This window comes from Apus apus, chromosome Z (assembly GCF_020740795.1).
Source record: "Apus apus isolate bApuApu2 chromosome Z, bApuApu2.pri.cur, whole genome shotgun sequence".
In the NCBI taxonomy this organism is placed as follows: Eukaryota; Metazoa; Chordata; class Aves; order Apodiformes; family Apodidae; genus Apus; species Apus apus.
In genome coordinates, this window is record NC_067312.1 from 25,191,405 (window position 1) to 25,218,180 (window position 26,776).

Here is a 26,776-nt window from a genome sequence, read left to right on the forward strand (position 1 = left end):
AAATGTCGAGTTTGTCAATGGGTGATAATATGCAGTTTGAAGCTTCATGCAGACCTTGAACAGTGACAGTCATTGTCAAAGTAGTGATTCTGAGCAAGAATTTAAAATTAAGACATTGTTTAGTGACAGAGACACGACATGTGCCAGAAAATGTGCTTATCAGTGTTCACTTTCTTTTCAGAGGGTCACAGTAAATGATGATCCTATGACAAAGTTTGTTTAACTGCAAAAGCAGGATTGTAATAGAAATAGAATGTGAATTTATACAGCACCTAGAAGGCTGTTGATATTATTTTTCTCTTGTAAAATATATTAACTATATGTAGCAGCCAGTTCATTACAAATTTATACCTAATACCTTTTTCTTTAGGGAGCAGCAAAAATTATTTTGTTTAAACCTGTATATGATAGCTGTTTAACAAATATTTCATGTTTGTTTGCACAGTATTATATATAAAACTTGTAAAGTAGAAAACTTACTTTCCTGATGTTAAGATGTTTGCATTTGTCACCTGCAGCACAGCATTGTGAGACTGTGTTGAGTATACTAAGAAAAATTTCAAGCTCTTAACTGGTAATTAATAAAACCACAACTTTTCAAACTGTCTGCATTCAAATATTCATGCTATTGTAACATATATTCTTTAGAAGCCTCTTTACTTACAGTAATAGGTTGTGGATATGTTTTTTTAGATGACTGATTTTAGTTTTGGGGTTTTGTGTTTTTGCAGTGAAGAATGACACTGAAAACTGTAGAGGTGCTTTATAATTTTAAATTATAACATTCCATATATTTAAAGCACATTTATTGGCATACTCTGCTGATCTTAAATGAAGAAACAGAATTTTTTATTTCTTCACTCAGAATCTAGAATTTATAGAGAATCTTTTAAAAACAACTTATTGAAACTCTCCTTCTCCCTCAGAGGAGGACATCTTGTGGATTTCAACATGCAGTTGTGATGAGGTCTCAAAAACATTCTGAATTATAGCTAATGATTTTACATATGCTACAATAGGCATAAGTTGCTTTTGTTCTCCTTTTTTTCTTGATTGATCTGTGCTCAACAGAAGCTTGAATTGCACAAAAAGCAGAACTTCAGAGCAATATCATAGATTTGCAGAGGTCTTTGCTCAATCACATCCTCTTTGTGTTGTTTTAATTATGGTCATATAATGGTTGAGTTTTGAGGGGATGATAAGTCTTTCTGCTTTTCTTCCTTCATTGTTTGTTCTTTATGCAGTGTGATATGTGTGAAACTTAATGCATGTTCCAAATCCATCTCTGAATACAAACTCACTCAGTGAACAGGTTTTCCCCAGCCTTCTTATAGGCCCCTTTCAGGTATTGGAAGGGTCTAATGTATATATGTGTGTGTATATATGTATATACACACACACATATGTATGTGTATATATATGTATATATAAGGTCTCCTCGGAGCCTTCTCTTTTTCAGGCTGAACAACCCCAACTCCCTCAGCCTGTCCTCATAAGGGAGGTGCTCCAGCCCTCGGATCGTTTTCATGGCCCTTCTCTGGACATGTTCCAACAGGTCCACATCTTTCCTGTGCTAGGGGCACCAGAGCTGGAACTAGAGTATTCTAGGTAAGGTCTCACCAGGGCAGAGTAGAGGGGCAGAATCACCTCTCTTGATCTGCTGGCCACACTTCTTTTGATGCAGCCCAGGACAGAGTTGGCCTTCTGGGCTGCAGCTGCACATTGGTGGCTCATGTCCAGCTTCTGATCCACTAGTACCCCCAGGTCCTTTTCCACAGGGCTGCTCTCTAGCATGTCTTCCCCCAGCCTGTATTTGTATCTCTGGTTGCCCCAGCCCAGGTGCAGGAGCCTGCACTTGGCCTTGTTGAACCTCATGAGGTTCACCTGGGCCCACTTCTCCAGCTTGTCCAGGTCCCTCTGGATGGCATCCTGTCCCTCTGGCACATTGACCGCACCACCCAGCTTGGTGTCATCAGCAAACTTGCTGAGGGTGGTCTCAATGCCACTGTCAATTTCATTAATGAAGATATTAAACAGCACTGGTCCCAGCACTGACCCTGAGGGACACCACTTGTCACTGTCCTCCATCTGGACATCAAGCCACTGACCACTACCCTCTGGACATGACCATCCAGCCAGTTCCTTATCCACTGAACAGTCCACCCATCAAACCCATATCTTTCCAACTTAGAGAGAAGGATGTTGTGGGGGACTGTGTCAACAGCCTTGCAGAAGTCCAGACAGATCACATAGAATCATAGAATCATTCTCATAGAATCATTAAGGTTGGAAGGAACCTTGCTTGTATTCAGGATCTGTGCCTCTGGAACCTTTCTTAGTCATATCCATAAGATGAGGTTTTTTTGTTTGCAGTATGCTGTGCATGTTGTTGCTTACACTACTCTGAGCTGTGTGTGGATGGAATTGAGAGGCATTTCTTAATGGGCATGAAAAGAAGCGTCCTCACAGAAGCTGAATAGCTCACTTGATGCCATGAATTTCCAAGTCCAAAAAAGAGAAGTGTGCTTTTGAATGTAAACAAAGAAACTGAAGGTGGCTGGTTGTAAATAAACCTCTCTAACAGACTACAAATGATACCAGACAATTATTTTTTTCTTTCTTTTTAAAGCCAAAAGGTGGAGCTTTAGGAAAATGAAATGCGAAAAACTGTATTTTTGCAATGGTCTCAGTTAGGTCGACTGTAATTTTCACTGACTAAGGAATACAGATCCTTTTCAGGTCAAAACATTATGTGTAAAATGAAATAAAACTTGGCAAAAATTGGCACAATGATATCATGCATGCATATTCCCCTGCATGCAGAGATTCTACTCCCACACCGAGGAATTGCTAATATAGATGTGTAAGTGCAGGTGGCTCTGTGTTGATTTTGGATTTTTGTCCTTGCACATTAAGTACTGTGCATTAAGATAATCCTGATAGAGCCCAAAAGATTACATTGCATTCTTCAACAAAAATACAGGGGTGGTTTCAAATATATTTGATTTAACCAGCAGAGATGTAATTTACCATTTAGCATTCATAAATGCATGTGCTGAGTTCACTTTGGCTTGTAGGTAGTAATTTGTAGTAAGTGTTCCAACTTGTATTTACACTTACCCTGACACAGAATGTCTGGGGAAAAATTTTAACTAGGTGCTTCCGTTGGAGGAAACCAATGTGCAGGAGTTGTTATAATAGTATAACTTAAGCTGTAAAATTAAGCATTATAACCAGTAGGGTTCAGTGTATTTTCCCTTAACAGGTCCCTAGAGTACTGGCTGTTTGCCAAAATCAAAATAATACACTAGAAACTCTTTGTGAGAACTTCAAAGACGTCATTTGGACTCAATGCCAACATCTATATTAATCCCTCTCGGCAACATCCACTATTTTGAATTCATAATTAGAACACAAGGTGAGGTTGCCATCTTAATCTGTTTTTCTAATTCTTAAACTGTTTCAGTTAATCCTCAGACTTTTCAGTTACGTGGTTGGTGGAAGGGTTAAATCACTAAATTGAAGTTAGTTACTTTTTTGTATATTGGGAGAATGCCTTTTCCTTGAAACTCTTAATGACTGTTGCAAAGAAGTTTAAAATACCAAGCTGTTTGCTTTCATCACCATGATTTTAGAAGTTGAAACCTGCATAGGGATGCAGTTTCAGGCCTTGAATGTGGGCATTTTCTGCCAATGGAGTTAAAAGAATTCTCCCTTAAAATATGTTTAAGCCCTTTCCGTAGTCCACTGATGATCCCAGAATACCATGTGCAGAAGAATGTGCACTTCTGACCAAGGTTTGTGTCCCATAATTATGACACCAAGTTCAGCCTTTCACTTTTGTATAATAATCCTAACAATCATGAGAATATTCCCATTTTGTTGCTACTGAATTTTTAAAATTTTTTGTGACTCTTTAAAAGATTTCACTAATATTTTCATTCATTATTCATATGATTCATTATGCTGAGCAGAAGGAAAAGGCAAGGATGCCAAATCTCAAACAAAAATATGTGTGGATGTAATATAAAATGTTAAGCTCCATTATACATGCTAAATGCATTCTGTCTCACTGGCTGCCAGTCACATGTAAAATACAAAACAAGTGCATGCTCAGTTTTAAAAGTGCTTGATTAATCTGGTGTGGGACTAATAGAGTTTTCTGCTGTTCATGAACTCCAGTTTAAGGCCTAATTCTGGTTCCTTTTGTGTCATTATTATTTTTATGGTCTAAGAGCAATAGTTTTTGATACTAGAAATCTTTCTAGTTGGTTGTATTTCAAGGGAGCCATAGAAAAATCTAAGGATCATAAAAATAATAGAAAATTGATAATTTAATATTACAGAAGATATTTATAATCTCTAGATTACAGAATACCTTGAACACCCTGCTCTTTGAAAGGATAATTTTATGCCTGTTTGAGACTATATCAATATTAGAGTTAAAAAAAAAAGGAAAGGATTAATTTTGGCAGCCTTACAGAGGCAGACTAAGAGCAGTATAATAAAAGTGCTTTTTTGTTTGAGATTCATCTCCATGTGATTTAAAAATTAATGGCAGTTACTTGTGAGTTTTTTTAGGTTTTATTTTACTTGCAAATTTTTAGACATAAAAGTATTACCAATGTTGAAATTCAGTAAGAATTTTTGGAGACCACTATCTAATTCCTGAAGTGGTCTGAAACCCATGCTGGTTTAAAGATATGAGCACTGATACACTAATTTTCAATTAGCCTCGTTGACATATTAATCATTCAGCGAAGTGTAGAGCCTAGAAGTTGGTGACAATGCAAAAAGGAGGGAGGATATATTAGAAGTTGAAGGAATTCCTAGCAGACATGGCTTTTAGAAGGTATTTAGTAGATGCCGAGCAGTTAAATGTGGCTTTAGTGGAATATTAGTTTAAGTATTTTCTAGAATTTGACTGATATCCTCAAGTGTCTGACTAATGTACGTATTAGTCCAAATTAAATCATGGTATCCTGTTGCTTTTCTAAACTGCAGAAAATATAGCTTGCTTGCTTGCTGGTTTGGTTTCCCTGCTCCCTGTCAGAGGGATGCAGCCCTTTGCTTAGCAGTCTAATGACTTAAGTTCCTCTAATGCTGGGATTTGCTACAGGCTCTTGAAATAATGCAGAGTATGATGTTGACATTCTTTCTACAATTCTTTGTTTGCTTTGTTGCATATTTTAATGATTTTATTATTTTTTTTGTGTGTGAGAACTACATAGGGAAGACATAGCCTTGTGATTGAGTAATATGTAACTGGTAATGGACCAAGACCATTAATATACTGTTTCTTGCCAGTAGTTGTGTTTCCTTTGTTTGGCTGGTTTTCCGTCTTTCTCCTAGTACTATAAAATTATGGTTAAGTTGCTCCCATAGCTTCAGTTGAAAGATCATGTAAATGTGGCTGGGATACATGATAGCCCTTCTCCTCTTAGCTGTTGCGGAGTTATTGGAGCATAGCCTTAAAGTGAGTATAAGAGAGGATATAGCCCTCACAGCTCAGTAGGTCATTCTTGGATTATGTCATGGATATTGCCAATAGGAGGGCAGTAGAAGGGGTACTTAGATTAAATGATTCAGTCCACCGCTTTAACAGAATATAATTTAGGGAATAGACCTATAATTATAATAATTCTTGGAAGTAATTATTCTTTTTCCAATAATATATGTTTTATCCAAATATGTATACATATCTGAATCAGGAACAAAAAAAATAAAAATCTGTTTGTATTATTCTAGCATTATTAAGCTAAGGAACAAATACAAAAAGAAAAAAAGACATAAAGCATAATTCTGTGCTTGGTAATAATAATAGTACCTCATACAGGAAAGTCTGTCCAGCTGTTTCCTCTAGTAGGTCTAATAACCCCTGTAGTGCCTTTTCTTTTAAATAATTATGGAAAACAGGTTTTTTGTTTTCACTTAAACTTAGTTAGTAGGGACTTCTTGAGCTGGCAAAAAGAAGCATGTTCATGTGCAGAGGATTTAGTGGTTTGTAACTAGTCAGCTCTGTTGATAAAGACAAAACTATACCAGTGATCACTTTTCCTTTGCATGGTTAATGAGTGGTGGACTTCTAAAGCAAAATCTTGATGTTGCCCTTCTTGTTCTTATATAAGAAGCAGTTTAAAAATATTTGTAGCTTCTTTTAGAGTGATGGATCATCATTCAACATGTGCAGTTGGCACGGGGACCAGTCTGACTCCTACCAATACAGTGTTCCTATAACGTATCACTGTGGAGTCCCTACACTGCCGTTTTAATTCATGGTGGCTTTCAGTCAAAATGGAATGATGGGTGGACAATCTATAGTTTAATTTTTGGGGTTTTTCCTGTAATTTTAAACAGCTGTTAAAAAAAAAAAAAAGTTTTGCAATTTTAATCTTAATAATCTTCTCCCTAAAAAGCAGACACGCTATGTCATAAAATAACTATTAGTGACTAGTTTGTATCCTATAAATCTAACTTGAGTTGATAATATGGTCCATTACCAGCTAACTGCACAGAGTATTTTTCATTTTACACTCTTCAGTTACTTTTTAGTGAAGTGTTAAAAAATATGAAGCTTTTCTCCTCTCTAAAATTGCACACTGTCTGTCTGTTATTAGGGAGATAACAGCTCTTATAAATGTTTCAGTAAGCGTTAAGTAGACAGTTATGTGCACTCTCATTCCACGCTTATTTGCTTACTGTAATAAACTGATAAAATATGTGTGGTTTGTCTCTGTGTATCTGCAGGCATCATGAGTCACATAGATTTCCTTTAGAAATAATGTTGTGTCTGCAGAATTGATTGGTTATTTTCATGAACCATCCAAAGGTACACAAACGACTTCTATTATTTAAACATATGCTGTGTAAGATTTGTAGGGGATTATCTCCTGGTTACATGATGCTTCTTGTTCTGTTAACTCTTTGGAGGATTATTTTAACTCCAGAGTGATTTCTGGTATCTAAGCTATGGGTTTCCTTAAGTATTGCAACTGTAAATAAAACAAAAAAAAATCTCTGTTGCGATTATTAAACTGATGCCATTATTAAATACTCTGCATTACAACCACACCAGCCTTTGCCAGCTGAAAACCTTTGATAGCAAATAAAGGACTTGACAGTTCTAATTTTCCAGAATTAAATTCCTTTGTTCACCATAGATACATTTTATTTATTTATAATACTGCCATGAAAAATGCAACTGAAAATTAATGTTCTATGGGAAGGAAGATGGTTAAAATGTCTTAATTCTTGCTGTCCTTTTCATGTCTGCTGCTCTCTATGGTATACTGAAAATAAAAGTGACTGAAGTTATGACTGAAACATGAAAAGTAACACTGCAATAAGAGTGACATTTCCAGCTACAACAGGTTGCTCAGAGCCCTATCAAGCCTGACCTTGAATGTCTCCAGGGATGGGGCTCCCACCATCTCACCTGTTCCAGTGATCTACCACCCTCTTATTAAATAACTTTTTCCTAATGTCCAACCTAAATCTACCCTTTTTCTTAAAACCATTACCCCTCGTCCTATCGTTACATGTCCTTGTGAACAGACTTCTTCTGTATTAGAGAAAAAGACACTAGGTAAAAGTTGGAAGCATAATCTGATGTAGAAGTTTTGCAGAGGTGTTTGTTGATCACATCCTCTTTATCTTGTTTTATTTATAGTCACATAGGGATTGAGTTTTGAGGGGATGGTAAGTCTTTCTGCCTTTCTTCCTTCATTATTTGTTCTTCATGGAGTGTGGTATGTGTGAAATTTATTACAGGTTCCAAATCCACCTCTGAATACTAACTCACTCAGTTCCTTGTGCAGTTTTCTTCAGCTATCATCAGTGTAGTGCTGACACTTCTAAACATCTTTACAGATACTCATATGAGGTGATGGGTATTACTAGCATGGCCTTCCAGTTCCGAGACTGATGCTCAGAGGTGAAGATCATGTTTGTTATGTCCTTGCTAACTTCTGAAGTTTTTCAACAGGATTCTTTACAGCCTTAGGTTTTCCAGATACTCTCCTTTCTGTAGCACCTTGTGGGTTTAAATCCCAGCTCTTACCAGCTTCTTGTATTACTGGAAGTGTTCACTAAGTCTTCAGATCAGTCTCTCAATGTTAAATGTGGCAGTCAGGAAAGCGTTACTAGCTGTAAGAGTTTTGTAAGGAAGGCAAGATAAAAGTTTTCCTTGCTTAGCTGCTTGGAGTCTTGAACATCCTGCTATTTGCAGTTGTCTCTTTCACTTAGTTACACATTGAGGTTTTATGGGTAGGGCAAGAGAAGATGGACACTCATCAGGAGAAAAAGATCAGCAGCTACATCTGACAGATACACAGTAAAGCTCAGTAGCTCATAGTGCATTTATCAGACAAATGAGATTTTTCATGCTGTGCATTCAACATTTTCAACCTTTGTGTTCTGTTTGTATGGTGTTATTTTTCATATAATTTCCTAGCCTTTCCTTAAAACTTGTTTAAAGGATTCAAATGCACTTCTCTGCAGTTTTCTGCATATTCCTTACTTTTGCACTTTTGAACTCAGGATTACAGATTTCCTTATCAGCAGTATCTTCTGGGGATTTGCACACTGAATGTCTTTTATTCATGATATTTACACAGGATGGAGTGGACTACCGTTTAAAAAGTGACAACATCATTCTGCACTATAAAACCACTTTTTTAGTATGCAAGTGGTGTAATTGTCAGGCAACACTTTTTGTGGTTTTAAAGAGAGAAGGAAAGGACATTTTATCTGTTCTTCAATTTCACCATTCACCAACTGTTGTTTTGTACTTAACAGGTCACTACCCAAGTCCCTGTGCCAACAAAAACACATGACCTGCTTCATCGAATGAGTGGAAAAGGATTAGCAGCTCATTATCACTTCTCAAGACAGCCAGGCCTTTTTGGTGATCATATGATACCTGTGCAAGTGACAGTAACAAATACAACTGATCAGATGATAGAAAATATTCACATCGGGGAGAAGAAATTACCACCAGGCATGAGGATGCTTGAGTTTAATCCAATAGGTAATCATATCCTAACTTTTAAAATACAGAATCTCAATCTCTTGCAAAATTTCAAATATAGAAGAGTGTTTTTGCAGTTATACATATACTCATATGTATGTGTGTATACACACACACACACACATTCATGCATAATACAGCTTTCCCCTACTTTTATCTGACTTTGAAAATAACTACTTAGAACTTCCATGCTAGAAAACTTACTTGCTTGTTCAAATTATTTCATAGAATCATAGAACTATTCAGGTTGGAAAAGAGCCTTGGGATCACCAAGTCCAGCCATCATCCCTACTCTACAAAGTCCTCCCCTAAAACACATCCACCAACACGACATCCAAACCACCCTTAAACACACCCAGGGATGGTGACTCAACCACCTCCCTGGGCAGCCCATTCCAGTGTCTGACCACTCTTTCTGTGAAAAAGTTTTTCCTAATGTCCAGTCTAAACCTCCCTTGATGCAGCTTGAAGCCATTCCCTCTTGTTCTGTTGCTAATTACCTGTGAAAAGAGACCAGCACCAGCCTCTCTACAATGACCTTTCAGATAGCTGTAGAGACCGATGAGGTCTCCCCTCAGCTCCCCTCCTCTTCTCAAACTAAATATTCCCAGCTCCTTCCAGCATTCTTCATAAGATTGATTCTCTAAGCCCTTCACCAGCTTCGTTGCCCTCCTCTGTACTCGCTCCAGCACCTGATTATCTCTCTTGAATTGAGGTGCCCAAAACTGGACACAATACTCCAGGTGTGGCCTCACCAGTGCTGAGTACAGGGGCACAATCACCTCTCTGCTTCTGCTGGTCACACTATTTCTAATACAAGCCAGGATGCTACTGGCTCTATTGGCCACCTGGGCACACTGCTGGCTCGTATTCAGCCACTTGTCAATTAGAACCCCCAGGTCCTTTTCTGCTAGACACTTTCTAGCCACACTTCCCCAAGCCTGTAGCCTTGCCTGGGGTTGTTGTGGCCCAAGTGCAGGACCCAGCACTTGGCCTTGTTGAAGCCCAGACCATTAACATTAGCCCAACAATCTAATCTATCCAAGTCTCTTTGTAGAGCCTCCCTATCCTCATGCAGATCAACACTCCTTCCTAGCTTGGTGTCATCTGCAGACTTACTGATAATACACTCTAAGTCCTTATCAAGATCATCAATAAAGATATTAAACAGAAACGGTCCCAACACTGAGCCCTGAGGAACACCACTTGTGACTGGCCACCAGCTGGATTTGACTCCACTGACCACCACTCTTTGGGCCCGACTGTCCAGCCAGTGCTTGACCCAACAGATCGTGTGCTCATTCAGGCCATGAGCAGCCAGGTTTTTTATGAGAGTTCTTTGGGGAACCATGTCAAATGCTTTTTGGAGGTCCAGATAGACAATATCAACAGCCTTTCCCTCATTCAACAGTCGGGTCATCAGGTTATAAAAGGAGATCAGGTTTGTCGGGCAGGACCTGCCTTTCATAAACCCATGCTGACTGGGCCTAATCCCCTGGTTATCCTCTATATGTCTTCTAATAACACTCAAGATGATCTGCTCCATGACCTTCCCTGGTACCAAGGTAAGACTGACAGGTCTATTGTTTCCTGGATCCCCCTTTCTGCCTTTCTTGTAGATGGGTGTTACATTTGCTACCCTCCAGTCCATTGGGACCCCCCCAGTTAGCCAGGATTTCAGGTAAATAATGGAAAGTGGCCTGGCAACCACGTCTGCCAACTCCTGTTGAATTCTTCCCAAAGACTTTCATTCTCTTACTACTTTAGTCAGGGATGACTATAACAGACTACTGCTAAGAATGAGGGTTTTATTTATATATTCACAATTATTTTCTTTCCAAGCTTAAAAGAACATTTGTAGATGTATTATTAGTTTGGTGGCTTAGAGCTTTCTCGTTTCCCTTGGGAACTTTTGGCAGTGGAGTGGAAGTGTCTGTTTTAGTCTAGTTTGCATCTAACATACTTCCAAGTGTGGCTTTTTAGACTAGTTAGATCAGGATTATTTTGTGATAAATTTCTGTTAGTGGAAAAGAGTAGAAAACCCAAGAAAGAACAACACCCATCATAGCAGCTTTTATGCAAGGGTAGCACCTCTGCATGTAGCCTGCTTTCTTTTATGAGCATTCTTTGCTTTAGGATGTTGTGGTGTAGTCAGAAGAAACAAAAGTGTCTCTTTTTCATAATATAAGTGGAAAAGACAGACATGCTTCTTTTTGATACTAGTTCCTTTTCTTTAGATGCATTTCTTGTCTTTTAATGAGTGACATTACTATATTAATTGAAAACATGTTAGAATAATGCAGAAACAAGTTCATAAAGCACAACAGTGAAGTAAAGATTTCATTAGTTAAAAAGATGTGTAGTATTAAATTGCTGGATGCCATTGAAATACTTACTTTTTTTACATTTTAAAGACTGTACAGATTTACACCAAATAGCTATAGAAGCAATTGTACAATGCTACACTTTGTTTCAAAACTAACATTTTAGAAATATTTGCTTTTCTAGAAAGATACAGGCTTGATCAGGACAGTTATTTTTAGGAAATATATTAATATTTGTGATAAGGAAACTGTTCAGTGTTTATTTTTTAAGATAAGAACTCCAGTGCAGAGTTCTCATTTCAGGTTAGTTTTGACCATCAGCCTAATTTTCTGTCCTTCCCTTTAAACATTCAAATAAATAAAGTCACAAAAGCTTTACAAGCAGAAAGCTACTAATACTACAGATCAGATCAGGAGATACTGTACTCACGATAATGGTCAGTGAACAGTAGCATTCACTTCTCTCACATAAAAACCATGAAAAAATATGGAATTAATAAGTTACCCAGTTCAGGTTTCTTGAGTTCCATAACACAGTACTATCCAGTCCTACTGTTTATTTCCCCAAGAAAGACATTATTGTGGTATCTATCCTGTGAAGCTGTTGATTTCTTCTGCAGAAAATAAGCTATATATCCTCTGTAGTCCCTTCAAAAAATGTTCTTGCTTGAATGCAACTTTTTTGTATTCTTTGTCACTTCATCTAGATGTCAGTTAATATGCCCTGGTTTTACCACCTTTTTTATTTCCAGCATTTGCAAAACACATAATTTGCCCAGTGGAACCAACAGAAGAAGTGTCAGTGTAGACAGGTATTCCTACTAGAGTAGACATCTAGTTTTGCCTCCATCCCTGCAATTAATATTGGTAATTGTCCTGATTTTTCCAGTAGAAATGGGCCAAATTATTTCACCTATGTTCCTGGGCACAATATTTTCTTATTGGCTGGTTGCCTTTGAAACCCTGTCTAAAAACATCAAGACTTTGGTAAAATGTAGTCTGAATTTTGAGGTGGAATCTGATAACTTTCAATGCTTCACACAGATTTATTTTCTTGAAAGACTGTTTCTATTAATTCCAAAGTATTAGTCTTTGCCTAACTGCATCACCCCTTATCTTTTCCATATTTTTTACACATTAATCTTAATATAATTAAATTTTCACACAGTCACAGAATCACTTAGGTTGGAAAAGATCTTCAGGATCATCGAGTCCAACCATTAACCCTACTCTACCAATCTAGCATTAAGCCATCTCCCCCTGCGACACGTCTAGACACCTTTTAAACACATCCAGGAATGGTGACTCCACCACCTCCCTAGGCAGCATGTTCCAATGTCTGACAACCCTTTCAGTGAAAAAGTTCTTCTTAACGTTCCATCTAAACCTCCCCTGGCACAGCTTGAGGCCATTCCCTCTTCTATCACCAGTTCACTTGTGAGAAGAGACCAGTGCCTACCTCTTTACAACATCCTTCCAGGTAGTTGTAGAGGGCAATGAGGTCTCCCCTCAGCCTCTTTTTCTCCAGACTAAATATCCCCAGTTACCTCAGCTGCTCCTCATAAGACTTGTTCTCCAGGCCCTTTACCATCTTCATTGCCCTTCTTTGGACATGATCCAGCACCTCAGTGTCTGTCTTGTGTTGAGGTGGCCAAAACTAGACACAGTGTTCAAGGTGTGGCCTCACCAATGCCAAGTACAGAGGGTTGATCACCTCCCTGGTCCTACCTGCCACACTATTCCTAATACTGGCCAGGATGCTCTTGACCTTCTCAGCCACCTGGGCACACTGTTAGCTCATGTTCAGCTGCTCATCGATCAGAACCCCCAGCTCCTTTCTGCTGGGCAGAAGCTTTCCAGCTGCTCTTCCCCAAGCCAGTAGCATTGCATGGGGTTGTTGTGGCCCAAGTGCAGGACCCAGCACTTGGCCTTGTTGAACATCATACAGTTGATTTCAGCCCATCGATCTAACCTGTCCAAGTCTCTCTGTAGAGCCTCTTTACCCTCAAACAATCGTTGTGTTTTACTATTAACTAAATTTGCAAACTGATGTTACTAGAAATTATGATCTGCACACAAGTAAAAGGGTGTAACTTCAATGTATGTTTTGTGTCAATAATTTTCCTAGCTTTTCTAATACAAATTATTTTGTTGACAGAATTGCTGTCAGATTGAAATGGCAACATTTCTTGTGCACTAACTGGAAAGGGGGGGATCCAAGACACTTACACATGCATGTGTGACATTTTGGGTAACAACTACTTGAAATAAAAATACAATTATTGGCTCTTTTTTTATTATGGAGGTTTTTTTTTAGTGTAGGTTTACTTTTTATGTAAGACTTGGATGTTCTGTGCATTTTACATTGTACTTTACCTGTTCAAAATGTTTTTATCTAGCGTACCTTGAGCCTGCAGGATCCATTACTGTTTCAATGGGTATAGACTTCTGTGATTCTACTCAGACGGCCAGTTTCGAGTTATGGTGAGTTCTTGGGGAGGGAGGGTAATTTTTAGCTCTTCAAATGCAAAACCATTGTATATCAGAAGTTTATTTGGCAGTAGCAGACTTACTGTTTGTTAACTATATAAAGAATTGAACAGTAGTTCACAACATGATGTATACCCAAGATGTTTTTAGATAAATAAGACCTAATTAGTGCTCCATTTTACTCTGACAAGGATTATCAGTTTACTACAGTCTTCCAAATTTTTATATGCACTTGATTCTAAAAAACACATATTTGATGGTATGCTCAAATCTAGGTTTGAAGTCACATGTGTAAGTTCAAAAACTCTTTGACAGGTTGTGTTTGGAAGATCATGTTTTTCTCTTGGTTTAAGTGATACCAAGTAGAAACATGAACTCCTCTTGTGATTTACAATTACTTCTCCATTCCTGAGCCTTATTTTTTTGCCCTCTTCTTGGGATTCTTCTTAATAACAGCACATTGAAGGGGGCAGTCGTGTCTGACTAGTCAGATTGAGTGTTTCGTGTGTGTGTTCTTCCTTGTACGAAATCACAAATTAAAAAAGCTTGTAGTGTGAGCAATTTTACCACCTCAAGTGCTTACTATGGCTGTTTGTGACTTATGTAACATGATTGCATGAAATCGAGCCCAAAATATGCTGGCCAAAGAAGCTTATTTATTATGCTGTAGATAACTATTAGAGAATGAAAACAAGTAACTGGCTGAACAACTAGATTTAGTCTTATATACTGGGTTTACACTTCTTATGTGCATTAATGGCACACTTAAGATCCTCCTTTGTATAAGTTCCTGTTGCATTCTAGGCTAGCAGAGAACCAGGTCACCCAGTGAGAACTCTTGTTAGTGATTAGCATTTGAAAGCAGGAATAACTTACAGTGGCAGTGTCCAAATATCAGGAATTAACAGATGGGGGAAAGCTAGGCACCATGTAAGACCTGTCTGAGCTTAAATAGTATTTGAAACTATGCAAAGGTATGATTATTTTTTGTTGTTCATTTGGGTTTTTTTGCAAGAAGCATCACTTTCTATCTTCTGCACAAAAAAGGATATTGAAAAGCATTCATGTTGCTGCATTCCAGTTTAGGGTAAGCCCTCTGAGAAAGTTCTGTGCCCCTTTGTTGGATACTGTAGAAAATTTAGTGTACTTATACTACGTGCCACTTGCACAACTCACAGGTTATAAAAGATAGCAGGAAAATCTTAATAAGTATTTACCTGAGTAACTCCAAATGAACCAGTGCTAAAATAAAATTTCTTGTTCTAGGGGCAAGGAGTTTTTACTACTGATTTTATTTTCCCAATCCTGAAACCTTTTCCTGTACAATAAATGCGCATGCATAGTCATATTAAAGATCTTAGTACCTCCAGTAAGATGTCTGCAGCATGTAGTTTATGCATGTCACATTGTTGTAGTTGGTCTGCATGCTGTTTGCTGGAATTTGGAAACAGCTTTGGATTGTTTCCTGTTACTAGGTTGGTTTGTTCCCTTCTAGGCCATGCAATTGTGGGGTTTTTTTAATGTATGCTCAGTTTATCAAGCAGGAACATTATTTTTTAAATAGAGCAGATATTTTTCTTTCAAGTACATATTTTCAGTATACTAGTTATTTTATTCCAAACTCATACCATTTATTGCTAAGAATCTTAGCAGTGATGAGGATAAGCAATGTAGCATAACATTGATTTTATGCAGATCATCACCTTTATGTTTTGGGAGGTCTGCTGTATTAGTGATATATAAAAACTGATTACTTTCTCCAACATTGCCTAGTAATTGTTTATTATTTTCCTATTAGTCAAACAAGACAGATCAATATTCCTGAACACCTACCAGACTATGAGTAACATCACTGTAAATAGATTTGCCTCAGACCTCAGTGGTGTATTCATTTTAATGATTTGGACAATGTGAGTCCAATGACAAAGCTCAAGCTAAGTTTAAAATTAAATTAAGAATAGGAATTGCTTACTTTGTTCCCTTGCTAATTGATAAGGCCTTTCTCTTTTCCATTAATTCTTAGAAAACGTTATAAAGATGGGTAGAATGCTTTTTGCATTAAATTTGCTATTTTAGTGTTAAAATTGCACAGTGTGATGTTTTGGGGGTGATGTCTCAGACAACTCAGCTGCAGCCTTTTTATCTTGTCATACTTCTTAAAAAATCTTTCATCCAAAATGAGAAATGAATTATAGAAGGTTGTCAAAATGTAGTTGAAATACCGTGCACACAAAGGTGTCGATATTCTTGTGTTTCCTGGTAACATATCTTTATGAAAAACCTTGTCAGTTATTTTGCATTTTTCTTGGAAGCATATTCAGCAGTAAAGTGTTCCTGATCATAATAATTTTCTTTACGTCGTTCTAAGAGGAGCACTTTGTCTTGCATCAAGTGTAATTGATCCTGAAGCAGTGTAATCACAATTACTCACTTTCTTAATTGGCCTGCCCAAAATCAGAAAATGGAAACCGATCGACAGTGTTTAAATCAATAGCTTTGTAGTAAAGCTTGTGGGGGTAGGGAGATAGTGGTAATGGGTAGATCAATTGGTCTTAGATGCCAGTCATGGACTGTGTGTTTTGCATAGCAAACACTACCTTTCTGCTTGGGGATGTGCTGTTGTACTGGTGGTTCAATAAATACAAACTGTATAAAGACAAAAACTAACATGAGTAATAAAATATTTAGATCTCATTCTGAATTTGTTGTGCAAATCAAGGACAGTGAAGGAGAAACTGCAGTCCAGAGGTTCAAAGGGCTGAACTTTGAAGGACCTCCTTTGTAAATACTAGTTTCATTAAGCAAAGCTTACCAAGATCACACATCTATTTAAAAACAGATGAAATACCTTAAGTTGAAAACTATGCCTAATGCATTTTTTTTAGAATATGTATTATGATGTTCACAGTGTGTATTTCAAATGAGAACTTCTCTTCATTGCTCTTTTTCTTGTGCCGTCTCCTTGCAGAGGCACACAACTTCAGCCACACTGATGTTCTGCACAGTAATGCATCTCAAGCAGAAAGTTAAAGAGCAATAAATGGAGGAACTTAGTCTTTTAAAATATTTACATGAGCATTACTTTTTCTTTTGAGGTTACTTTGTTCTGCAAGCAGGATATACACAGCTAACTCACATGCAAGGTAGTCTGGTAGTTTGTTGAATCCTAGTTATGCATTAGTGTATGCACCATCCCAGTAAAAGGCCTCTGCTTCTACTAAGCAGTTGGCATCAGTGAGCAGAGGAAATGTTGGAACGGTTCCTTTATGCTACTAATTGCAGTAGTCCACTGACTGCAATTTTTTTTTTCCTTGTCAGATTTTTTAATGAGTTTTTTCTTGTATCCTTGAGATCCCAGTAATTGTTTTAATAATCCTACTACTGTCTCTTGTCTTTATTATTTTGCATGTCTTTGCTTTTCACATATTCTCAGATTTTTCTCAAAGCTTACCAGTTTCCTTATATGTCTGAACAAAGATTTGGGAGCTTTGCCAGGTCAGAATTTGGCCTTGGATCATTGGAATGAAGACATTTGAATCCCTAGAGAAGAAGGGCAAGGAAAGTTACAGAGACAGAGGATTACAGCATAGATGCCCTTATCCTATTTTGTGTATTTAGCATTTCATATTCCTGTCTACAAATGCAAAACTCAGAAGGCAAATCTCCAGCATCTTGTAGGTGTACAGTGAGAGACTAAAGGGGAAGAGGAGATATGTTCTTTGCAACATTGAGAGCTTCAGAAGGAAGCTTGTCTTTACCTAGTCTTCCCTATTATTTTTGTTTTCTTTTTCCAAATTCCCTTAGCTCTTTCCAACGCCATGAAAGAACCACAACTTGAGGATAAAATTAATTTAGGGAGAAGCTGTTATCTTCTCCTCATTCTTTTGAAAAGTATGCAGGATGTTGTTTAGCTCTCTTTGAAACAACTTGGCATAGGGAACATGTCCATGCCATGCCCCTTCCCCTGGTGTTCTCAAGGTTTAAGTGAGATTTTTTTATGGTGTGAAATTCTCTTACCGTACTGTGTTTTGCTAGAGGAATCTTGCTAAGCAGAAATTTTACCTGCAAAGAGACATAATAGAAGAGGATTAGTTGGGTAATGGTCAGTATTTGTATTGAACTCAAGCATGCATTCAGGTGTAGATGCTTGCACAAAAGCATCTGATTAAAATTATGTAGTAGAATATGTTATGGAGTATGTCTTACAAAATATGGAATATATTAAAAGCTAATGTTAGAAATGCAGAACTGCATCACTGTCACTTGCATATTCACTTGGTTTTTGCTGTTTCATTCTCTAGTGCTTTGTCAGCAGGTCACTAAGTTGTTTACAGGTGTTGGATATTAAGACAAGCAGTCTGATACTCTTCACTTTACTTCATTACTCTAAAGTAGCCAGTTGGTCCAGTTCCAGAAAGCAATTGTATCGAGATAGATAACTGACCAGGAAAAAGCAAGGCAGGTCATGAACAAGTACTCTCATTTCTTCTATCACCCTGTCCTTTTTTCTTGTAAAAGCAGGATGCTCCTTTTCCTCTCTTCAGCAAAACTATGGACAAAGTCTCCCATACTTCTTCATCCCATATTTTGCAGAAACTTTTTGTTTGTTGCTTTTCCCCTTCCATTCTTTTTGTTATGATCTGTGGAGATTTTTTGGATACAAGACAAAAATGCTGAGCTGGTTTTGGATAGATGTATTCTGGGTCAAGCAGCTACTAGGAGTAAAACAAAAAAGGATAATATAATTAGCAAGAATATCCCCCAGCCTCTTATTAGAATAATAATTTTTTGAAAGCTTTGAAAATTAAGACTTTAAAGACTGCCATTGCAAGATCTTAGCTCATTTACAAGTAATATTATTTGTATTACTTTTAAAGATGTGGCCATCAGTGTTGTCAAGTTTTTTTATGGCAGCGAGCATTTTTCCTAGGAACCTTTTGGAGCGAATGCTTTAAAAAAATTAAGTAAGAGAGAGGGAATAAGAAAAATGGACACTGGTTTCAAATGGCAGGTGCTAGCTGCTGCCACTGCAGCCATCTGAAGAGGAGTTAAGACTGTATGTCTGCTAAAGGGTTGAATGTTAGTCTTGTGGTGTCATTTATCAGGGCAACGGTAAATCTCCCTGTGTTTCTGTGGTTGCATTATGATCTCTCATTTGTTCATTGTAACTGGGTACATAAGAAGATAAATTCATGTGGTCTTTGGAATTACATCATGAAAGTGGTGTCTTTTAAAAATACAGTATGTACATTTTAGCAGTTATTAAGGCAACAGTAAGAGTAATGTTGTCTAACATTTGCCCCTGAGTTCACAATGACATACAAAACAGATTTCACAAACCAGTGGCCAGGTACTGTTTGTTCTCAGACATCCCTATTTATTTAGTTCTTTTAGAGCTTCCTGTTGCAGACTTCTCATTCAGCATGCATGTTCCACTAAGGATGTAACTGATGAGTTGTACTCGTGAACACCAGAAAATGCAATCTGTCATTTTTTAAATGTAAAAGCATTTGTGTTTTCTTGGCTTGAGAAACACTGTGGTTTTTTTCTGGTAAGCTTCTTGAACTTCATCTTCCAGGAAAGTAAGAGCAACACCTCCTGAGAGATGTTTCAGTGAAGCTTAAACCAATTACCTACTAGATTCTTAATGTTCAAGCTTCAGACCACTTCTGCAGTTTTTGTTTAAACATAATCTATAATAATTAGGGTATTCAAAGTATAAATAAATAACATATATACATTGGAATTTAGTTTATTAGGTATTGGGAAAAATTATGTAGTTGTAATGCAGGACTCAATTTTGTTATTAAGCTTAACCATTAGATATCTGATGAAATCTCCATGTTTGGAGATACTCAGAGCTCAAATGGAAAAAGCCCTGAGCAGTGTGAACTAAGGTGGCCCTGGGTTGAGCAAGAGGTAGGACCAGGTGATTTCCAGATGCCTCTTCCAACCTGAACTGTTCCATGGAATGATGAAACTACTTCTGTTAAATTAGATATTACTAGATCTCTAATATATAGATGTATTAAAAGAGATTCAGATCAATAAACATAAGCTGTGCGCTTGATCAGGCTAGCCAGTCAAACAGTCCCTCCTCTTTTAGTATGCTAGTGACTTTAGAGATGGATGGTATTTAAAGGAGTATAAGGAAAAATAAGAATTCATTAGTAAAGGAAATTTTTTAAAGCAGCATTTCATAAATGACTCTTTGTAAAGGAAATACTAGCCAGGTTTGAGGGGATTGATTCACTGTTCTTTTACTAAATGATAGTTTTCAACAAAGTTAGCATTAATACTGAATTTGGTTTAAAAGCCCATGCCTGAATTTGCATCCATAAGCATAATCATAACACCTCAGAAGTCAGCAAGTAAGACTGTGCTAGTTCCTAAGCATTTGCTTGTGAAATTGGGTGATTATTGTAAGTATTAAAATTTTAAGTCATAGGTCCATAAAATGGTTTCCTGTTTTCAGGTGGCTTATCATGTGGTTTTGGGAGCGAGTCACTTGTTTTCTGTTACTGATCTAGTGCTGTTTTTTTCCATCAGTCTATCTTATTTCAGAATTAAAATCAGTAACAAATGTTTGAGGTTAATTTAAGTACCGTGGAAATAATTAATTAATTATGTTTTCCATTTGAATGATCGTACCATTATATTTAAGTAGTATGTCAGAGGCATGTCATCAATCAATATGTATGGAACAACAGTTGGTACATCAGGAAAAAAAAAGTGTTCTTTTCGAAAAATTCCTCATGCCTCAAAACAATAACAAAGATTATGACTGGATGTAAAATGCCTGACAGTATAGTTAGGCAATCAAATACAGTATGGTGAATGAATCTTGAGCTTCTGTAGACTTGGAGAACTATACAAGATGAGATAGTTGGAAACTCGCAGAATTGAATTAATAGGGAGAGCAAGTTCACTGTATTTATTTCTTAAGTATTTATTTCTAAAGGAGGAATCTACAGTATTTGATAGTAGTATGCTAATACCAATGGTTATTTTTTTAACTCTCTGCCATTACGAAAGCTGCCTCAAATTCTGTAGTTTTCCACTGTTTTTACATCTACCAGTATGCTGTATGGTTTTGTCTAAATATACAAAATGGTACAAAGTTGAAATTATAAAGTATATTTATTTTTCACTTCCAAATTTATTGTTGTTTGTTTTGTTATTCAGACAATAATAATCTTTTTTGTCTGAAATTACACCTTTCTTAGGTTTAGACCTATTTCTGGGGCTGTTGCTGGTGATGGGATTTGTGAATAACAGTTCTTTCAAAGGAATTGTAAAATGCATAATAATTTGTCTTTTGCGAGCATTTTGTTTGCATGTGATGCCACACAGATTACAAATAAACACTAGTAAGAGTAGAAGTTACATTTTCAGAAATACAGGAGCATGCTTACTATGTTAATACTATGATTATACTGGAGAAAATGGATCAGCTTTACTGATGTAAGAAATTAGCAGCCTTTTGGATTAACAAGGTAGAAATCATGCAGGTAATTCGTACACTGTTTATAGATTCCATGGTAAACTAGGGGCCAATGTGTGTATATTAATCTATGTTGAAGCACTTCTTTATCTGTAATTTCTTTTTTTCTAGCACAAAGGATGATCATTTCAATGTTAACATTCAGCCCCCAGTTGGAGAACTGCTTTTGCCAGTCACTATGTCTGAGAAAGACTTTAAGAAGGAGCAAGGTGAGAAATATTTCAATAGCTTCAATAAAAGTATTTGGATGAGAAGGGACTGTGTGCCTTTCAGTTTCCAAGTGTAAAGCGTTTTTCTAGAATAGTCTCTGTTAGTATTCTGTTACTAATTATTTTATTTTAAAGTATTTTAAAAGGTTGTGCAGAGATACTTCACAGCTTTTCAGTGTGCCCTTTTAAGCATAGGCACTTTGCTTTTAAGTGCCCACCCTTTACACTGAAGCAGTCTTTTGGCTCAGAGTTTTGGCTACCTCTCAGGAAGTGTGAAGTCTTTCGTGATAGCCATAAAGCAGACAGTTGGAACCCCAGCTCAAGGAAATAAACCAAATATACTTTGGTATGGTGTCTGTCTTTACTCGTCTTTTCCCCAAGGCTACTTTTAAATACCTCTAGTGCACCTGTTCCTCAGCTACTTTGAAGATTATTTTAATATATTTCTTTTCAAACAGTTCAGTTAAAAATATATTCTTGCTGCAATACTGTTTTAGAACAGTGATATCTTTTATATACTTCTGCATACTTCTAATGTTGCATCTTTAAAGAATGTAAGTTTTGATGCTAGTCCAAACACAAAACTCTGTAAGAGCTTTTGTGACTTGAATATTTTATACAAAATAATTAGAGAAAACTAAGCTTTATGTGTTAAATGTAACAGTCCATACTGCTACCCTTAGTTTAGGTATGATTCTTGGATATTTTAAAATATAAACTGTTACATTTTGGATGTATTGAAATGTAGTAGTGTTTGCTCATCTACCTCAACGTATGGGGTTTACATGTGTAAATCTCTTCACACTGAGATGAGATTATACCCATGGGATCCTGTCTCATTGCTGTGTAAGGCTCGGAAACTCAGTATATCCATCAAGCAGTCAAGAACAACAATGAGTAATGCTATGTGTTATTAATTACTGCTTTTGAGCATTTCTTGCTTTTGTATTTTTTAGTTACTAAGAAAGTGGTTTAAATATTGGTGAGATCATTTTCAGTTAAGCTTAGGGCTGCAGGGAAAAGTTAGGATTGTGCATTGTTTTCTTAACCAACTGATACTTACTTGCTGTTCTTACCCTTTGCTGGCTAAAGCCTGCCTCTCGGCTTTATACCTGCTCAGCAGTCCAAGGTGAGTGATCAAATGAGGCTTAGGCACATTTATTCTAAACTGTTCCTTTCTAAAAATTGTAGCTGAGGTTATAGTGAAAGGAACGTAGATTACTGTGCTTCTCCCCCCATTCCTACCCTCCCCATCCCCACATACCCCCCCTTATTTTTTTTATTTGCTTGCTTTGTGATATTTTGATAGAGTTTTTGTACATTTTACTGTGACTGAGGTTTTTTTTTCCTCCTGACTGGCCATACAGAACCACGAGCACATAGAAGAAGTGTACTTGGAGAATAACTGTGGTCCTCTGTGGAGTTGTTGCCAAAATTCCTTTTTCTTCTGCCATTTTACTTCTATGGTTGTTGATTATTTGTCTGAATAAATCTGGCAGCTGTTTGCTATGTTTAATAGAGCAGAAAGGCTACTCTGAATAAAGCTATTTGAAAATTTGTTTATATGAAGTATTTGTGAATCTGTGAAGGTCTCTTGGCATTTCTGTATCGCTCTCTCTGTCTTCCTGAATTCATTCTTTGATGCAGGACTTGATGCTGGTAAATTTACCACAGGTTTAAAAACCTTTTTTTTGCATCTTTTTTTTTCTTATACATACCTTTTTTTGAGAATATTCATGGTAATAGAGGTCTCAGTTCTACATTTTACATAAGTATTTATTAAAGATCTAGGAGCAGCAAGCATTTGGGGAGGATGACTATGTCATCTTGCTAAACAAAAAATCCAAATTACAATAATAAATGCATGGCAATTTAGAAGTTGATTCATTTTATTCTATTTTGTGTTTAACTTAGATTTGTCTGTATTTTCCAAATGAATCTGATTTATATAACTGTTTTTTCACTTGTCATGCTTTTTCTCTTTCCTGTTTTTTGGTTTTGGGTTTGCTTTTTTTTTCATTTTTGGACATAAGGTATTTCAAGTCTTGTACCTGGACATGCCTTATTTTATTTGCAATCAAAACAAATAGGTAAAAAATAGTGAAAGAAAGAGGAGAATATTAGAAATACAAGATTGCATTGGAGAAGAATGAAAATATGCATGAGTTTTGAGGATTTTTACATCTAAATTGCATGTGTAACCTAATAAGAATGCTAAAGAGGAAATAGCTGGTATTATACTGCTATGTAGAAGACAATTCATTGCTACACATCTTTACTCAATTACACTCTGCTGTTTTGCATTGGCTGTTACATTTGTATATGTCCGTATTCTTCCTGATGGCATAAGGAGAGGGAAACAGGCAGGTTATTGAATATTCATGGCTGTGATGGTTATCTAGTGGTAGCGACAGAACCTCAAAATCTGGATTTATCCACATGCAGCACATGATACACTTAGCCTCGTTACACCGTGTTCCCTTCCCTCCTGAGCTAGGGAATCCTCCAGTAAGGTAATTCCCTGGAGCAGCAGCTGAATTAGAAATTGGTGTTGTGAATGATAATTTGGAAGCAGCGGATAAAAATGGTATTGTCAAACTACTCTTCACCTTTCTGGTTAAATATTTTTACTGATCTTGAGGCCTCGGGATTTTATACCCTGTACAACACATCCCCATGAAAAGGGCCGTTTCTGTACCAGGAATTCTGCATGAGTGAGACACATACTGTTGGGATCTCTGTATCCAGATTTTGACTGTTCTGCTGTTTTTAAGAAAATCCTTGCCTTACTTCAAAATAGGACTAGTCTGGTAGCTAACATACCTTGCTACCTACCATGTCATTTTTCCAATTCTGTTCCTTTTATTATTAAAAATGTGTACAGTTATTTATTTTATCAGTTAGTTAACCCAGATTAATTGCTCTGTGTTCTGACTCGAGTTTTTTATATTCTCACGTTTCAAGCAGTATTGAAGGTGGCATGCAATTGTTATAGCTGGATATAAATCAGAATTTTTATGAAGGTGTTTTTAGTATAGCTAGTTAAAACGACTTTAAGTATAAAAACTATTTCTGCCCCACTCCCCCACCCGTCCCCTATGTGTTTTTAACTAATTTTGTCACATTTTTGTAAAAGTGTATACCTGATTCACAATTAAAAAAAAAACAAAAAAACAACCAAACAAAAAACAAACACCTTGATTAAGTAAACAAATTGTTTACCTAATTTTATTAAGATTTATATATCCAACTTGTCTTCCTAGCAGGCAAGATGCTAATTCTTTAAATGGTTGGACATTTACAATTTTCTGGCCCTTGACTGCTATGAGCAATCATATTTGATGCCCCTTAATTAGAACACCCTTTTTTCTTTCCAGGTTCTTTTCCACCTCGGCAATCGAGACAATACATTTGCTTACCATGCTGCTCTCCTAAGTGTTCTTTTGCATGTAAATTAATCTTGATTCAGTTTACACTGTCATGCTGAGTGGTACAAATTGCCTATAACAATAAAACAGCATGAGTTAAAAATAAAGGGGGGTGAAAAGGCAGATTGAATGTGTGCCTTACTTGATAGGATGTTACTTTGCTTTATGCCAATACATTAGTCGACAATAATGAATCTTCTGTTCTGAAAAGCATGGTTTAGTTGATTTTTTTAATTTTACTTCAATGGAGCAGTACCTTGTCTTTTATAGAACAAGTTAGACAAACCATTAATGACAAGAGTGTTAAGGTTAAATATGAAGCAATGCATTCACTTCTCTGAGTGCTATCCATCTTTCCATTTACAGGAGCTTGACAAAAGTACTGGCTTTGTACAACATTTCCTTTAATTACATGCTGCGGGAAACAGGCTTTTAACATAAACATAGTTGCATTCATTTATTCAGCATTTGCTCTTCAATAGAGCTTAATGGAGAAGGTTTAAATCCTAAATGAGTACACACATCTCTCAGCAGTGTTATGTCAGTCCCTGTGCTCTGCTTAAAAGCAGTTTTTGTCTGCATATGTAGTTTTTAAAGCTTTTACCTGATAGTGAAGTTAAACAATTTGAAACAGAAAGTTTTATTTCCGAGACAAAGCTGATCTTTGCAGAAGTTGTGTGCTTATTTTTGTTCACTTAAAGAGCAGATCATGTTAAAAAATATACCATCATTTACTTAAGAGGTCTTCCATTTTTACTTTGATATTCCTTATTTTGTGACAGCAGCTAATGCACATTCTAGTGCTTTAAAATGTTGGATTTATTTTTTAATTGCTCTATTAAGCATCTTAGTGCCATTTGCTTTCGGTTAGAACTGCATGTGCAGCCCTAAAATATTAGCCTTTTGAGACTTTTGCATTGTTTCCATTGTTAATGTTATCATGGATTTCAGATGCTTCATATTTCTGCCTGAAGTACTGTGCTCCATTGTTCATCTACATTTTCAGCCTCTATAGCATAAAAATACACAGTGTTAAGTTGTAGTTGCTGTAGGGTTTTAATCAACACGAGTGTCTGGCAAGTCGTTCTTCTAAACAATGGATGTTGATATGAAAGTGGGGTTTTTTGTTAAAATGTACTTGCACAACATTTTCTGCTTTACTTTTTTTTCATTGTCATATGTTGGGATATAATCTTGATATTTCTGCTCCATTTTGTGCTGAGATTTTTAACAGTTTGATGAGAAGTTATAACTAAATGCACTAGCTTTATGGTTGGCAGTTTAGAAGGTGTCTGTGTGTAGTCTTACTTAAGCTGAACCTTCCCAAATCAGTCGTACTTAATATTTCATGCCTGTGATTACATTATTCATTTAAGTTATGTTTTTTGTTTAAAAGAAACATCCTGGTGTCACAGTTGCATTAGTATCACACATATAATTGCTCAGGTATTAGTAATTTGTTTCTAATAATAGAGCATTGCAAGCAATACTTCATTATACTTCTGTAACTTCTTATGAACTTGTTTTCTCAATAAATTAACTTTTAATGCGAATGTGCTTTTTTTGTTTCGAAGTCTCTTTCTTTGGTTTTAGGCTTAATAAGCAAGTAAATTTTAAAGACATTCATAAAGAAATATTTAATGTTTTAGGGATGCTGACAGGAATGAATGAGACTTCTACTACAATAGCTGTTACTCCACAGAACTCTACGAGACTTGTCATAATTGAGAGGGTAGTGAAGGCTGCAAACCTGGGTGTAGTTCCTTCTGGTCAAGATAACGTACACAGGTAAG

General features: G+C 36.6%; 1 protein-coding gene across 4 annotated transcripts in view; it reads left to right on the forward strand.

The window, feature by feature from the left end:
- AP3B1 (adaptor related protein complex 3 subunit beta 1) overlaps window positions 1–26,776 on the forward strand; it is a 211,450-nt gene that overhangs the window by 171,226 nt on the left and 13,448 nt on the right. For 3 of the 4 annotated variants that reach the window (XM_051641898.1, XM_051641897.1, XM_051641900.1), the window contains exons 23-26: window positions 8,797–9,028; window positions 13,752–13,836; window positions 21,458–21,555; window positions 26,633–26,771. In XM_051641898.1, the coding sequence (XP_051497858.1) occupies window positions 8,797–9,028; window positions 13,752–13,836; window positions 21,458–21,555; window positions 26,633–26,771 (554 nt within the window). Of the gene's footprint in view, window positions 1–8,796; window positions 9,029–13,751; window positions 13,837–21,457; window positions 21,556–22,647; window positions 22,685–26,632; window positions 26,772–26,776 lie in introns of those variants that run through there. The other variant, XM_051641899.1, reaches the window with a different exon arrangement.